The sequence below is a fragment of the Stegodyphus dumicola genome, chromosome 9 (genome assembly GCF_044657685.1).
Source record: "Stegodyphus dumicola isolate Sdum_Otavi_A_Nest chromosome 9, ASM4465768v1".
NCBI classification, from domain to species: Eukaryota; Metazoa; Arthropoda; class Arachnida; order Araneae; family Eresidae; genus Stegodyphus; species Stegodyphus dumicola.
Window position 1 is genome coordinate 65,575,272 of NC_140776.1, and position 17,165 is coordinate 65,592,436.

Sequence of the window (17,165 nt, forward strand, 5' to 3'; positions counted from 1 at the left end):
CAGCACAGCTGATACTTAAAATTCACATTCTCTTGACATGATCTTTTCTGTAATTTGTTCGATTACTTTTAATAAAAATTGAAGTAATGGTTTTTTGTATTATTTTTTACATTGTATAAAACAGGAGCATTATAGATCGTAATATTGAGGACCCCCAAAAGTAAAGTTTTACTATTTGAAAGACTTTCTGTAAGATGGATAATGAGAAGTGACTGCATAACTAATATCCATCCCTCCCATATTTTTATTGTACTGCAATATGCAGTCTGGTTTCTTAAAACTTTTTCTCTTTTTGTAATTTTATTTGCCAGAATTTTTTACTTGTCCATGCATTGTAATTAAAAGTAAAACTTTGTTCTTTTTATCTTTAAATGCAACCAGATACATATTTTTACTATACTTCACCTCTACGTTGTTTTTGCCTCCTCAATTTTGATGGGACCTTTCCTTGTTTTCATGATTGTGCCACAAACATTTCTTTTACATCAGATAAATCTAATGCAAGTGATGGTGAAGTGAAAAATCTATCCAGATAAAAGCTGTAGCCATTTCCCAAAAGATTACTTATGAGGGTTTTTCACAACATTTTCATCACATAGGCCACCTCTTGCTATAAGATTGGTATGTTTGCCTGTATATATTCCAAACATTAACTTGCATCAGATTCAGTTAATTAATATATTTTGCTCCATATCAGGATTGTTTTGATGGGACGTAATGTCTAAAACCTAGCCTTCCTATCCACATAAACAAAGATTCTTCAACAGGCACATTTTTTTTCGTGGTTTATACACATTTTAAAATTTTTGTGCAAGTGGCTCAATAATTAGTTTCAGTTTGTCAACTTTTTAGCATTAATCCCTTGTGTAAATTAGATATTGCAATATCTTCAAAAATCTATCTCACAACATTTTATTAAAATATAGAGTAGCAATTACCTGATTTGTCGTAAAGTACATTTTTAGATTCCTCCTTTTTTTGTATCCATAAGCATATTTAGTGGTGTAAAGATTTAAAAAAAGTGAATCAGAGGCCGATGATAATTAAGTAGAGGTTTTATTAAAAGATGGAATTTCACGCCCACATGGCACAGCCCGTTTCTACATATCACACGAGAAAAACTACAACTGTTGCCAGATCAACCTAAGCAAAAGTATAAAACAGTTACAGTTAAAATACATGACATTAAAACAAGAACGGGGAGTACGTGTGATTATTCTCAACACCCTCCCTTAATCACATATTATTTTACATTTATCTCTTAAATAACACAATCTTGGTTTAGGCAAGCATTTTGTAAACAAATCAGCTAACTGATTTTCACTAGAAACATATACGAGATTTATATCGTACAATTTTACAATATCCCTAATATACTTTAATTTAATATCCAAATGTTTTAGTCTAGCACAATTACTTTCATTCAATATTGCTTTAATTACAGACTGATTATCCTCATAAACTGAAACTTTAATATTGTTGACTCCTAAAATTTCTTTAGATACATTATAAAATACAGTTAGGTCTTGAATGGCTTTTGCTAAAGCCAAAATTTCTGCCTCAGTAGAGGACAGAGCAATAGATGTTTGCTTTTTAACAGACCAAGTTACAGGACAATCATTTAAGAAAATAATATACCCTGAAATAGATTTTCTATCATTTGTATCTGATCCCCAATCAGCACCAACATAAACATTTAACATAATACCAACACTATTAGATTTACAAAATAATAATTTCAATTCAGATGTCCCTTTTACATATCGAAGAATTTGCTTCAGACCAGCCCAAGCACTGTTAGTGGGTTGTTCTTGTATCTGACTCAGACAGTTCACAGAAAACAGAATATCAGGACGAGTTGTCATAGACAGATACAGCAAAGCACCTACAAGTTCATGATAAGGGCCATGAAATCTTTCACCATTCACAAAATTTGATGAAGTTGACTTAGGCACTAGAGGAGTATCAGATGGCTTACAATCTAACATTCTAAATCTATTTAACAATTTTTCAACATAAGATTTTTGGCCTAAAGTAAGTTTGTTCTGTGAATATTCAAAACTTATTCCAAGAAATTCATTTGCAACTTCAGCCCTGGACATCTCAAATTCATTTCTAAGTAATTCAATCACAATTTTTACCTCTGAATCATTAGACCCAGCAATTAGCAAGTCATCCACATACAGCACAATAAATATTTCACTCTGTTTAGTTCTTCTTACAAAAGTACATGCTTCACAGTTAAGTTGTTGGAAGTTTAACAGAATTATAAAATCAGTAAATCTCTTGAACCACTGCCTCGGTGCTTGCTTAAGTCCATAAAGACTTAAGAAGCTTGCACACACGACCACCGTTGTCACTGTAGCCCATTGGTTGTTCCATGTAGATTGTTTCTTGGAGATCACCATTCAGAAATGCAGTCTTTACATCTAATGCATAGATTTCAAGATTCTTTTGAACAAAGATAGCCAGCACAAGTCGAAGTGATGATGTACTAATTACAGGAGCATAGGTCTCAAAGTAATCAATACCTGGCTTCTGTTCAAAGCCACGAGCAACCAATCTAGCTTTGTAAACATTGTTTCGTTTGATGCGCAACACCCATTTACAGGATATTGGCTTTTCATCCTTTGGCAAGTTTACTAACTCCCACACTTTATTTTTATTAAGAGAAGCTATTTCCTCATTCATGGCTTTCCTCCATAGGACTTGCTCTTCTGTTGGCAATGATGTTATATCCTCATATGTTACTGTATCAACAGTTGCCACATTAGCTTCATACACAAAGTAATCATTCAACTTTACAGGTAATTTTATATTTCTTCTTTGCCTAGTAATTTCTTCATGACTTTCTTCAAGATTTCTGGATTCTACATCACTTGAATCATGTACTACTTCATCTTTAGCAGGATCTTTACTTTCTATGGAAAAATCATCTTGAACTGAGATACATTTCTTTTTCTCTTCATTAAACAACACATTTCGAGAAACCACAACACGATTTGTGACTGGGTCCAGTAAACGATAACCCATGGTAGAGTATCCAATAAAAATCATCTTTTTTGATTTTGGATCCAATTTCTTTCTTAAGTTATCAGGAACTCTCATGTATGCATTAAATCCAAACACCTTAATAATATTCAAATCAGGCGGCTTCCCATATTTGAGCTTATAAGGTACATTTTCAACAGTCTGATTTGGAATTCTATTCTTAAGATATGCAGCTGTCTGTAGCCCCAGAAGGATTTAGAAAGCTTTGCTTCACATATTAGAGCACGGGCCTTCTCTAAAAGATATCTGTTGGCTCTCTCAGCCACACCATTTAAAGGAGGTGAATATGGAGAAGCAGGATCTATCATAACACCATTTTTTTTGCAATAACGAGCTAGTTCACCAGACACGTATTCCTTGGCATTATCACACCGAATTTTGTAGACATCAGAATTCTGCTTTAGGAACAATTTAAACACTTCATTTATGTCACTTTTGTGCTTTAAGAGATGCACTTCAGTAAATCTAGAAAAATCGTCTATGATTGTAGCAAAATATTTTTCACCTTCCCTAGTGGGTGGATCAATGGGACCACATATGTCAGTGTGTACCATTCTCATCGGCACATGCTCTCTGCTTCTAGGACCTTTGTTCATAGGAGTGTTGGAATGTTTTGCCAATATGCACTCTTCACAAAAGCTTGAAGGTGACTCAGATACTGGCAAACCCATTTCTTTTAATATTTTATCAGATGAGTGCCCCATGCGCCTGTGCCATAATTCTACACTATGATTTGCAATGTATGTTGAAGCTTTAACAGGTTCAAATTGACTCACATACTGTCCTTTCTCATTGAGTTTAGCAAACTTAAATTTTTCAATCCTCTTTTCAATAACAGCTACATCATTCTTAAAAATTACACTGTAACCTGCTTTTTGAATATTCTTCACAGATATTAATTGACCGTTCAACTCAGGCACATATAACACATCTTTAAGTAATATTTCTCTTCCATTTAATGTTCCAGGTACTGTACCAATACCTTCTACCTTTAAAACATCATTTTTCGAAGCACATGCAACAGTTCCAGAAAAAGGTTTAATTTCTTCAAACCATTCACCTTTATTACACATGTGTGTAGATGCTCCAGAATCCAGAATGAAATTTCCAACAGGTTCACCAACCATGAATGTTACTGCAGCCGATTCTCTATAATCTGATTTATGCTTAAATCTGCAATCCTTCCTGTAATGCCCTGGGCGTCCACATCCAAAACAAACTAATTTTTTCTTGCAAAGCTTGGCAATATGACCTTTACTTTTACATTTGTGGCAGATGATATCACGCTTATCAGCGCTAAAAGCTACGTTATTACTTGAGCCAGAAATACGAGAATCGTAAGAATTTCTCTCACCTTGCAATTCTTCAGCATTCAAGAGCCTTTGCATAACAAAGTCCAGCGTAAGCATTTCATTTGGCTGGTTCTCAATCGTCGATTTAATAATGTCGTACTCAGAAGGTAGCGACATCAACAAATAAATAATCACATCCATATCTTTGATTTCAGCACCCGAAAGCCGCAGTTCATTTACGATAGCCAACAGTTCGTTTATATGTGACTGCATACTGCAATCTCGGCGTTTCTTCAGTGTCGATAATTTCTTTCGTACTAATATTTGACTAACTGCACTCACCTTATGGTATTTATTCTTTAAACTGCTCCAAATTTCACATGCAGAAAATTCACTCGATATGGTCGCCAATATGGCATCATCTAGAAGGATTAGCAGCAATGCGTAAGCCTTTTTTGCATCTTTGATTTCAGCAACTTTCGTTTCATCCGCTTCAACGTCTAAATATTTATCAAGATCTTTGGCTGCAAACACAGCTTCTACACGGCGCTTAATGTGTTCTCATCACGTGCTACCATTTCAAATTTCACTTAACGCGCGATTCCGTTCCAAACAAATAAGTTCCACAAAACAAATATAAATGCTTCGCCTCTAGCGTGTTCAATATCAGAACCACGCTCTGCTGTAAAGATTTAAAAAAAGTGAATCAGAGGCCGATGATAATTAAGTAGAGGTTTTATTGAAAGATGGAATTTCACGCCCACATGGCATCACACGAGAACAACTACAACTGTTGCCAGATCAACCTAAGCAAAAGTATAAAACAGTTACAGTTAAAATACATGACATTAAGACAAGAACGGGGAGTACGTGTGATTATTCTCAACAAGTGCTAAACAAATGTTCATTTTATCGTGTGACACTAGACTGAAATGTGAAATGCCAGGAGAATCTTGAAACAACCGACTGAGGTTTGGATCTCGTAGCAGGCCAAAATCTGCAAAATTATTTGTTTGCTTCATAATTAAATTTATCAGTCGAAAAATAGGCAGAAAAAATTTTCTTTATCACATTCACCATCTATTGCATTGTAATTAATACCAAGTGTACCAATGAAAGCATGTGGCTGTAAATCTTTTAGTGTATGACATCATTTGTCATTTGCAGATGGAGCAGATGTGGAGTTCTGAATCCTATAAAGCAGTGTCTCTCAACCACCAGTCTGTGGACTGGTACTAATCAACAGACCTGCACACAAGAAATATTTGCCAGTCTGCGAAATATCCAGCTATCTGTTCGAAATCCAAAGTGTTATCGGCCAACAATCGATTACAACAGCATCTACATTCCAATAACAATAGTTTACTAGTTTCGTATTTATTTATGTGGAAAAATTGTGCCAATGGGTCGAATTATTAAACTTACTAGTCCGCGAGAATGTACCGAAGTATTTTACCGGTCCTTGAAGTAAATCCAGCTGAGAAACACTGCTATAAAGTGCCTGTATCAGAATCAGGCAATTCACTGCTTAAGCCACTGACATCACTGCTACTCAAATCTTCTTGTTATAAAGCTGTTTACTCAACTTCGTATAAATACTACTTTTGTTTTGACATCTTAATGGTGGAGGGGGGGAGGGGAAATGCTAAAAAACTTGCATTCACAAAAAAAAAAAAAAAAAAAAAAAAAAACCCTGCTCTACCTACAATAAGAAATTAAAAACTGCACTAACGTGAGATACTCTTCCCTCTGAAAGCCTTTTGAAAGAAACATAAATGAAAATGCACATGCATTAAGACCCAGCATGCTTTGTTTACATTACTGAATCCCACTATCTATCTTTCAGAATCAAATGAAACAGCCCAAGTCAACATTCAGGATTCATAATTACCATTTATCTTGGTACCATGGACATGGGGCAGCATTAGAATTAAAAATATCTATGTTTTGTCCCATTTGATTGTCATGTATAGGTACTTTTCTGTTTGGCCGGCGCAAATCTCGCCAAGTAGACTTTATTGACAACAACACACAGTACACACATAAAAAATGTTAACAAATGTTAGTTCTAAGAAATTTTTATTTGGAAGGCATAAACATTTTAATATCGTTTCAAATTTTGTAAAAAGACAATAAATAAAGACTATAAATTTGTAAAAAGACATTTAATTTAAGAATTTACTGTGCTTTCATGGTGCAACATCTTGATTCGCTGTGTCATATCACGTGACCCCTAGTGATCTCATCTCACATAAACTACGCTACAAAAATCGAATTATCTGAATAATTATCTACATTAATTTCAAGTTAAATCTTAATTTGGAATACAAGTTTAAAAGCAATAATTATTTCTATTCGTACGAATAGCTTACTCAGAAATTATGTAAAGCTGCAGTGCTTTACTTCACTAGTGCATTCTCATTAGAATGGATGAATTTAACCCTTGACTTTGCCTTTTCTATATTTTCGCCTTCGGATGAGCAGCGCGATTACATCCTTATTGACTTAACTACCTCGAATGTTCTTAGGGCATTAAATTAAACTATCTGGTAAAAATTCTATGTAATTATATGCCAGTATTGAAAGAAACAATAAATCTGGTAAGAAATGGCTGTGACTGGTTTTGAAATGAGGCATAAAAGGTTACCAGCAAGGATATGCCATTTGGCATCGGTTGTACCATTTTCGGCGACTTTATTGCTTGCGCCAGCAAAATGGAAAAGTACCCATGTATACATTACAGCAGCCTAGCTAGGCACTAATCCTCTGAGATTCAGACATCATGCCCTCCACAGATGAACAATTGGCCATGTCATATATGGCACTCCCATTCGAAAAGGGTTAATGAAGATTTGTCTTAGACTTTGATTTTGCCTGTAAGTGAAAGTATCACCACCAGAAATATTGTAATTTAAGCGTGCCAGGTAGTGGAATGAAAGTATAAGGCAAGTTTCAATAATTTCATTTACTTTAACACTGGATTTTTAAAATAATATGTTTATTCATTATGTGCAATTATTTAGAAGAAATCTTTTATAATTTTATTGGCAGATTGTTAGTGAATATGTGTGTTTAGAAATTTTAAAATTATTAAGTTTGATTTGAATAGTCTTAAATTTTCTCTAGACCTTTATAGTACTTTTTATGAAGATCCAAGTAATTTTTAATCAATAGTATTAATAATATTAATTATTAATTAAAATTATAACTATCATTATGATATATAATTAATATTCAATTATAATTATTAATAATTATAATTTTAAATCAATAGTTATAATGTTTTATATTTAATTTTGTTTTACAGCAATGTATGGCACATTTCTAAGTTTATCCACATAACAGTATTTACATTAGCTATTAGCCGAAAGGAGCAGTAGTCCAGAAGGGCTATTAGTCTCAAAATGGCATTCTGGGGCATTTCACTATAAATGGCTAATCACTTTTAAAATTGTTGCCACCAAATATTATCACCTTGTATTATATTTAAAAAAGTTAAATAATGAAGAATCTGTATCAACGTATGTATGTTTATCACATTGTGAAAAATTGACGGTACCTAGAGCCATTATATTTTGAATAATGTAATTCTTCAACTGAACATGGGCAACTGTAAGCCCAAACTTTAAATTTTGAATTTGTTTTATTACCTGTTTCATATTTTGTTAAACTGTAATGAATTTTTGATAAACAAACTCTATGATTTCAAAGCAAACAAAGGCAACACAGTACAGAAAAAAAAAAAAAAAAAAAAAAAAAAAAAAAAAAATTATCTCCAGCATGCGAGACTGTCGGAAATTTTAAAGATTAAAAAAATTTAAGATTTATGATCTAAAGATTTTAAACATTTTGTGATATACCTGTTGATTGAATTTTATATGGTGAATTTTAGTCAGTTTGGTTTTCATTTGAGATAGCTTTGCTGCACAGCGGGAAACCTCTCTAGAAACTCCCAGTTTCAGCATGGCTGCTGCACAGTTATGTCATTTTAATTTTGTTGGAATGGCACTAGCATGCGTGCAGGGGATGTTGGGAGACAATATCTATTGTTACTAAAACAGCAAAAATCTTGAGCATGAAATTGTACAATATTGTATTAAGAATTAATTTCTTTAGGCTTCTCACCTCAGCTCTTCCAAAAAGAAGGTAAGAGCAAGAGAGCATCATTTTGAACTTCTAGTTTAATAAATTTATAAATGAGACCCTTAATGTATGGATTTAGTATATCGGGCCTGAGGCCATGGACCTATACTGCCAAGGTGGATTTGTTGACAATAGTAACTGTGTTATGGCATTGATATCTTCTTATGAGCAACATCAAGTCCTTTAGTATCTTTATTGAATAAACCATTATATCCAGCTTGCTATTAGCATTTTATAACTTGGCATTCCTTTTGTGATAATTATGCATGTTAAAGAGAGTAGTTTATTTTAGGAAGTTAATGCATCACTGCTGTGACAGCAGTGTAGTGAAATGCCACAAAATGCCGTTTTGAGACTAATAGCCCTTCTAGGCTACTGCTCCTTTCCAGAATGACAGAATGTAAACCAGAATATGACTTAAAGAATTTTTAACTGAACTGCAGACTATCCACTGTTTCCTTGAGTCTTGATTTATGTTTTGTTAAATATCTGTATAATACGGTCAAGGGGTATATCAGATCCATAGATATAGACCTGATATCGGGGATAGGTTTGCATACAAGGCTATGATGAACCAAGGTTTCCAATCCATTGTAGCTGGAAAAGGTTTTGTTTTATGTGTATAAGCTGTCACTTTTTTTGAGGAAGACTGATGTTCTTTTCATGAGATTTCTATAATGTTTTTATCATTCAGTGCATTCTGTTTTATTACTTTTTAGAATTAATATTTTACCGTGCTCAGTTTCTGAATATGTTGTTCCATATATGTTTAAAGATCTTTAGTAGTTATTAGTATACATATAACAATAAATTATTTTAAAGAAACATGAAACTTTGTTAATAATTTTTAGAACTGTAGGATTTATATAATTTTTCAGTCCAATCTTTTCAAAAAAAAAAAAAAAAAAAGTTTCACAAAAAGTATAATTTTATATTTTTCATTATTTTATGGATATTTCTTTCTTTTTTTCCAGAGATTTGTTCAAATTTTGCAACAGAATTACTGAAGGTTTCAATGTGACTAGTGTTGAAACATCAATATCAGTTTTCCGAAATGCGGTAGAATGCTTTTGTGATCATATCCAATGCCCTAAAACACAATTAAATACTGCAGAATCAGTTGGAGTAAAATTTAATATACCAAGAGCAAAAGTGAGTATAATTTTTATAATATAAATCGAGTGTTACTGCCACTTATTTTTCTTTACAAATTTTTTATCAGTATACTTTTGTTTCTATTTTTGCATTAAAATTTCATAGTTTACAATATGAATAAAATCTCTTCTTATTGTTCTTTAAAGTAAAGAAAACTTTTGACTCAATTATCGTACTAATGCATTTTCCCTGTAATTTTGCATCAAGAATCTTTTAGCTAATGAATTTTAACTTTGCTATAGATCAGCGTTTCTCAACCTTCTTTTATTCTTGTACCCCTTGACTTATCATTACTGGTTTACATTTTGCACTTCCATTATATATAATTACTAACATTTATAGTATCTATAGGTACAGTAATAATGATGACTGTAATACATTTTAATTTTTTTACCAGTTATGCAGAAATGATGTACATCAGTACACATTTAATTAATTAAAAACATATAAGCACATTTAATGGGAACTTTGAGGCTGTTTAGCAGCACTCGATAATTTAAAACCTGGATCTGAAAATGAAAAAGTGCAATCTCATGTCGAAACTTATGCTGTAAAATATGTTTCTATATTTATTTTTCAAGTAAGTGTAGGCCAAGAAAGCTCTTTCCATTAGTATGATGTATAAATGGCAATAGAATAGTCATTGCTTTTTTGAATAGTTTGCGGTATTCTTCTTTCAGGTCAGTTCAGAATGAGATGAGGAATTTCTTTTCAAATTTTACCTCAAGTGACGAATCCATTTTTAGTTTAATGAACTTAAACTTTTCTTTGACAGATAAAAATGCACATTAAAAATATTTTTCTGTGAAAAGGAATCTCTTCCATATCATCAAGTTGTCATCTCTTTCACATTCGGAAAAATATTTTTCAAAAGTTGTCTTCAGTCTATTCAGATGTTATATTATCCCATATTCTTGGCAGAAATAAAATTTTGTCACGAAAAGCAAGGCCCAATCAATTACCTGCTTGCTTTGTTAAGGATTCTTAAAATATACCAATTGTTGTGCATCGGCTACCTCTCGACACAAAATGTATACCTAAACTGAATTTACATTGAAACTGAATTGAAACATTCATATCTTTTTAAATTAAAATTATTTCAGATTGAATTTAATTTATTTGATTTTTCATAACGAAATATTTTGATTAGAAATGCCAGTTTTACAACAGCTTATCTTTTCTGTTCCGTTCAATCAGTTCATTTATGATCACCAGTACATCTTTTTTCTTACATATCCTCTGAAACTATTTCATGTATGGATACCACAGGTGTAGACCTTTTTTTTTTTTTTTTTTTTTTTGTGGATTTGGGTGGGGGCAAGCTTTTTTTTTTAAAGAAATGAATTCGAGATATTTTCAAATTCTGTTAATGCATCATGATTATTTCCTAAGTGGTAAAAACTGAATGATTTGTTTTGTGAGTTTTAAAACTTTTGATGAATATTGGTTTGTTTTGTTATACTGTCATGTCAATTGCTATCCTCTTTTAAATAGATAATAGTATTGCATAATTAAAAGGAGACGTTATGAGCTTATACAGTCAATGAAATTAGCAATTTTTCTTCTTGTTAAATCGATTTATCTTTTTCAACTTCACTGATTATGTTAGTTGCATTTCAAAGTTACCATAATTATTTATTAATTGCAGTTTTTTGCTTTCATGTTATTTCATGCAAGCTACTTTTTACCTGTTGAGCTTGGAAGAAAACTGAATTTATTTAATTTAGTTATTCCTATATCACATACAAATGACATTACCATTTTTTATATTTTCTCTTATTCATGTATGAAAGTTAAAGGATAATGGCATTCATTTATAAGTGACACCCATTCAAATTCTCTGAAGGTTTTATGTATTTCTGCAAAGTATATGCATTTCTGTAATATAATTGCAAGACTAATTTTTTAAACCAATTTTTTGAAATCTTACATAATGATTTGTTTTAATCCAAACTGAATGTTATTATTTTATGCATGATATATATTTTTTATTTAGTAAGTACATTTATTTATTTGAGATACAATATGTTTGCTAATAAACATGACCTTACAGTCGTTAAGAAAAGTAAAAAAGGTTGATAAATATTTATTTCTATTTATAATTTACTTAAATTTTTAGCTAAAGATATAATATTTGTTTTTTATCATTAGAGGATCAGGTAATTTTATTAATTTACCTTATTTTTATCTTAACATAAAAATCTCATCACAGTTACCGTATTTGACATGGACTATCAGAAAAAATTAACTTTCAAGTTGTAGCTGAAAGTTCAGTAATGCTTTTATTTATATATTCCACAGAAATTTTCCTCAGCAACAGTTGTTAGTTAATAACTTATGGAACTGTTTCAGGTGTGAATAAAATGTTTTTATGAATTTATAAATTGTTAACAAAAATAGTATATTTGAAAACATTATTTAACAAATACTATTTTGAGAAGTTAAAGGTATTCCAACTGTTCTCTGTACATAATTAACTTTGTTTTCTTTTGTGTTTATTATAGGCAGAATATTTCTGTAAGAAGAGCAAACCAGAAATTGAAAAAAGTGCAGACCATGTTAAAATTGGGAGAGTTTACCTAGAAAGAAAAGCAAAAGATATTAAAACAATAGAAATGTTAGTTACTAAAATTTTAATTCCAGTTATTCATATATTGATTCATATGTTGATATATACATATAATTTTTTTTTTTCCATTTTTGATTCAAATTTGGAATTCAGTTTTCTTATTTTGTAATCCAAAAATTTAATCTTGCACAAAAGTATAAGTAAATCGTTTCCTTAATTTTTGTGTATGTTAATGAACTGATAAAACCCTTGACCAAGTTTTTAACAGCGAGAGTCAGATTTCTGACCTGTTAATTATTAAATGTTGTTATAAGGAATTAAGCGTAAAATACATACTTATTTTTATATATTGAAATTAGAAAAATGATATTTATATGTGGGGAATAATATTCAGTTACTATACACGCGCTTCTTGACATACAGTAAAAAACATGCAATCTCTCTACCCAGGTTGTCTTATGTAGAGAGCCTATCATATTAAAGCTTTACTTTCCCTATGTTTTGGTGATTATTAAGGGTTAACTGATTTTTGCATCATTAGAACTGGATTTAAATGTGAAATAAAGCATCGATGTTTGTGCTTGTAATGTCTTTATGATGTGGAGATACTTAAAATCTGTTTAGCCAAAAATCCTCACAAGAGGCTGAGGTTATGAAAAGAGGGATATGAGGCACTCATATTCTTAGTTTTCTCACCTTGTATCTCTCTCATCAAAATTGGTTGGAGCTTAGTCAAGTAGCCCTTGTATACTTTGTATAAATACAGGAATCTGATGCATTCTTGTGAAAGCTTCAAGAAGGCAGAATAACTGTCATATATTCTTTTTAAAATTCTTCTTTTCTTTGAGGTAAAGTTGATATTGAAAATAAGAAGTTCAAATTATTTCTATTATGCTTACTAAGTTGATACATGATATAGTTATTTTTTTAAAAAGCTGGTGATTTTTGCTTGTGACAATTATTGAATGCAATTTTTGAAAAGTTTTGCAGTAAGGAGTACAGGGTTTTTCATTGCCTGGTGTAAAGTGTCCTTTTCTTTCTTCCTGTGGTCAGTTTCCAGGCAGAAATGTGCAGTTCCTTTTCCTTTTTTTAACAGTTTGTTTAACTTTCTATAAGGTGCTTTATGTTCTTCACTATTGCTGCTTTCACTGTCAGCTGGTGTTATAAATCATTTAATCCTTCATCTGATATTTTTTGATGAATTCTTCGATTTGTTCTTCTTCCATATCTGAAAACTTTTCACTGCTAGTTGCTTTTGTTAGTTCAAGCTTTTAATGTATTTTCCTTCTTTCCCAGTTGTGGAATTCTTATCGCAACTTGAGCAACCTTTGCTGAAGTATGCTGAAAACTTTGGCACTAGACCAAATCTTTTCTTAATTCTCCCCTATTGTTCTTATGCTAAATTCATTTATAGCTATTTTTTTTTCTTTTTTTCTTTTGATTTCCAATTTATCTTAAAATTTCAGTTTTCAGAGATAATGTCAAAATTTTGCATTTCTTGTTATTTTATCATCTTCACTCTTTCTTTCAGATGCCATGTTAAATTTCTGAAATTAAAAGAAATACAAATGTGGAAGTATTAAATATGTGATTAAAGCTCTGGATAAGTATTAAATATGTGATTAAAGCTCTGGATAAGTATTAAATATGTGATTACAGCTCTGCTAATGTGAATGAAATGATTGCAGCTTAGCTTGGTTCATTTAGTTAGTGGGAAGTACCAAGTACAGTTGCCATACATGGATATGGAATAGTCTCTTTTAATGAGTAGCTTGCCATACCAATGCAACTGACACTCTGCAATATGAATAAAATTCTAGTGGAGGGCAAATTAAATGGAAACTATTAAGTTATTACTAACATGTTCAAGATCATGTTCCACAAATCTGTGCTTGGCAACGATTAACTGTATTTAATTTTTCATTTTATATTATTGTGTATTAACAGTATTTTATGTTATTGCATAAATATATATATTTTTTTATCCTTTCATTCTATGGTTTTTATAAACAAACTGCAATATTTTTTTGACTTTAACAGTCAAATTTTTAGAATATGGCAAATTCTGGAAACCATGCACTTTATTCTTCAGGCAAACAACATTCTCATTTGCATATGCATTCTTTTTGTAATATTCCAAGTTCGTACAGTTTTTATAAATAAACTGTGATATTTTTGTCTTAAGTCAGTTTTAAGCATAATTTTAAAATATGCACTTGTGGCATCTGCCAAAAATGGAAGAAACTTCGGTTAAGTTTCTGCAAGATGATCCTGAGTCTCTACAACTCTGATTTTTTTTAAAGGAAAAACAGATCGTTGTGTACATGGGAAGAAGAATAGTGCAAAAAAAAAAAAAAAAAAAAAAAAAAAAAAAAAGTGGAAAAATTTGGAAACAAATATATTTGTTTTATTTTTTATTCAATAATTAAAATTTGCATTTTAAATTGCTAATTATGTTTTCTTTTCATATGTTAATATTTGCCAACTTATGATAAATATCAATAGTTTGGGAATCTTTTTAAAGATAGTTGTATAAACCACCAACTTGCACCTGATATGTAATTTTTACTTTTTCATTCATAAAAAATCGCGAGATGGTTGTGTTGATATATAAGTACCATATGGCTAATATTATTACATTAATTATATGCGAGGTTCTTGGATTGACTAATTTATTATAAGAATGAGTTTTTGAATTGCTTTATCACATATAGTAAATATATTGCTTTTCCAATTTATCAATCTGATTTGTTTTGAATTTTTTTGGTATTGTTTTTGAAATCCTCTTGAATGTTATAATACATACTTTTTTTTATTTTATTATATTAAAAAAGTCCCTTCGTGTTATTTCTGTGCCAAATATGTTCTTCAAAATAAAATTAAAAGTGATAAATGATAAAACTCATGATAAATTATTTTATTGAACTTTAACATGAGAGAGTTTAGGCTGGGTTTCTGTTGCATTGTGCAATACTTCACAGTTAAGTTGACGTAAGTCCATATTGAGCCTGATATTAAAAAGTCCTGATCTGATTCTTGAGACAGGTGATGATAGTGATATAAAAAGAAAAGAAAGGCCTTGTCTTTTCGAGAAATTAGAGGCTATTCATTGCTGGTAGAGAGTCAGATGGGTCTATAGGTTATCTAAGATTTCTAAAAATCTGAAAAATAGTGTAATCTTACAGTAGAGTGTATTGAGAAACATAAAAGTCACAGAAAATAATTTTCTAAAGCATATAGAAGCAGATATTAGTTATCTGTGATTAGATATTGTAATCACAGTGATGAGATTGAGACTGAACTCAGTGTCAATCTCATCTCTGTGATTCTGTGCTTTACTGCTCAACTGTGATCATCTGTGGGCAAAGTGAAGATGAGTCATGTAATTTCTAATACCCAGTCCTAGTGAGCTTAGAAACTGCAAAATTTAGTTAATTTTAACATTTTGCATAATTTTGACAAGTGCTAGTTTAAGCTTATCACACCTTGATTTTGACATTCTTGCCAATGTCAGTGATTGGTGATTAAGTAAATAATATCAATGCTGATAAATATAGGTGTGATCATTTCAGCATTTCTTTCTCGTGGTGCATATGCAGAATGATTACAAGATGGAGATTTTTTCCTATGTGCAGAATTGAAGTTTTTGGAAGACCATTAAAGTTTAGGAGCAACTCTTGTATCATCACATATGTTCTGATTTATGTATAAAAATTTCTGATTTCTCATCAATAGGTAAATTACAAGTATCAATAAGGTGCCCTTGCCCACACTTGTAGCATCTCGGGTTATTATTCCAAGAAAATATTTTATCAGCCTTATTTTGATACAGTTTTTATCAAACTATGAGCTTATTCTCAAATTGTTAGCAAGCTGTTCCAATCTCTGTTACTGCAATGTACTTGTGTTATTACCTGTCTGTCTGGAATGTATAATTGGCTTTTTGAGAATAAATAGTGCAGTTTAGAAGTCTTTCATTATGTGGTTGTGCATTATAATAAATAATTTTATTAATTAAGTATTTTTTCTAATTTGCATAATTCTGAACTTTTATATTTTATTTTGCAAAATGCCAAGAAATAATGTTTATTATGAATGTTGTACTGTTATAAATTTCTGTAGCAGAATTGATATTTTTTTCCAGAGTTTTCTCTTAGTTAATTTGATAATTAGCCCATTATCAGGGTTCATGTGACCCTTAAAATTCCTTTTTAGGCTTTTTGAAAATGTTTTTTGTTCCATAAAAGTAATTAATTTTCGCCAAAATTTGCAAACGGTCCTTAGTTTTTCTCATCTGGCATTTACCAACTGTTTTTGGTGACTGCCATTCTATGCGTGAATGAACATTTTGGAGGAATATAGAATTTAAACTGTATGGCTCTTAATGAAGCTATTGCAAATTTGCTTTGTAAACAGTGTGGAACAGTCGGCCACCCTAGAACAAAATTTCAGGTTCTCGAATTGGTGGTTTGCCTAGCTTTTCAAAACAGATATTATCAACAAGAATGCTGTCTGCCTATTTAAAAAAGTAGTTCATGGACTTAGATCTCGACCTTATAATCGTGTTTTGATTTACTGTGACAAAAATGAGATCTTTAAAGAAATTTAAACTTCCTGAAGGTTACACTTCTGCCCATTGTTATCAGTAAATCTGGAAATTTTTCAAAGAAATGGAAAAAGACATGACTAGCTCATACAGAAAAAAAGAGGATATCTAAGGTTAACCACATTTCTGCAGAGATTTCACCTGCCTACGATTAGTACCATTGGGAAAAGTGGAGACTGCCTAGAACAGGAGTTCCCAACAGAGTTGGTATTGACACCCTAGTGGTTAGTGAAATTTTAAAGAGGGGTGAATGATGATTAAGGTGTTGATTTGGGGTCTGTAGCCAAATATATGCATGGGCAATTGATTGGTATAATGAAAATTCCATTGATTACAAAAATGTCAAATT

At 31.3% G+C, this 17,165-nt stretch overlaps 1 protein-coding gene across 1 annotated transcript in view; it reads left to right on the forward strand.

Moving 5' to 3' along the window:
- The window catches only part of LOC118195958 (midasin), a 589,327-nt gene that overhangs the window by 48,957 nt on the left and 523,205 nt on the right, over positions 1-17,165 (forward strand). Inside the window, exons 11-12 of the mRNA XM_085823548.1 lie at positions 9,461-9,638; positions 12,146-12,258. Of these exons, the coding sequence (XP_085679674.1) occupies positions 9,461-9,638; positions 12,146-12,258 (291 nt within the window). The remainder of the gene's footprint in view (positions 1-9,460; positions 9,639-12,145; positions 12,259-17,165) is intronic.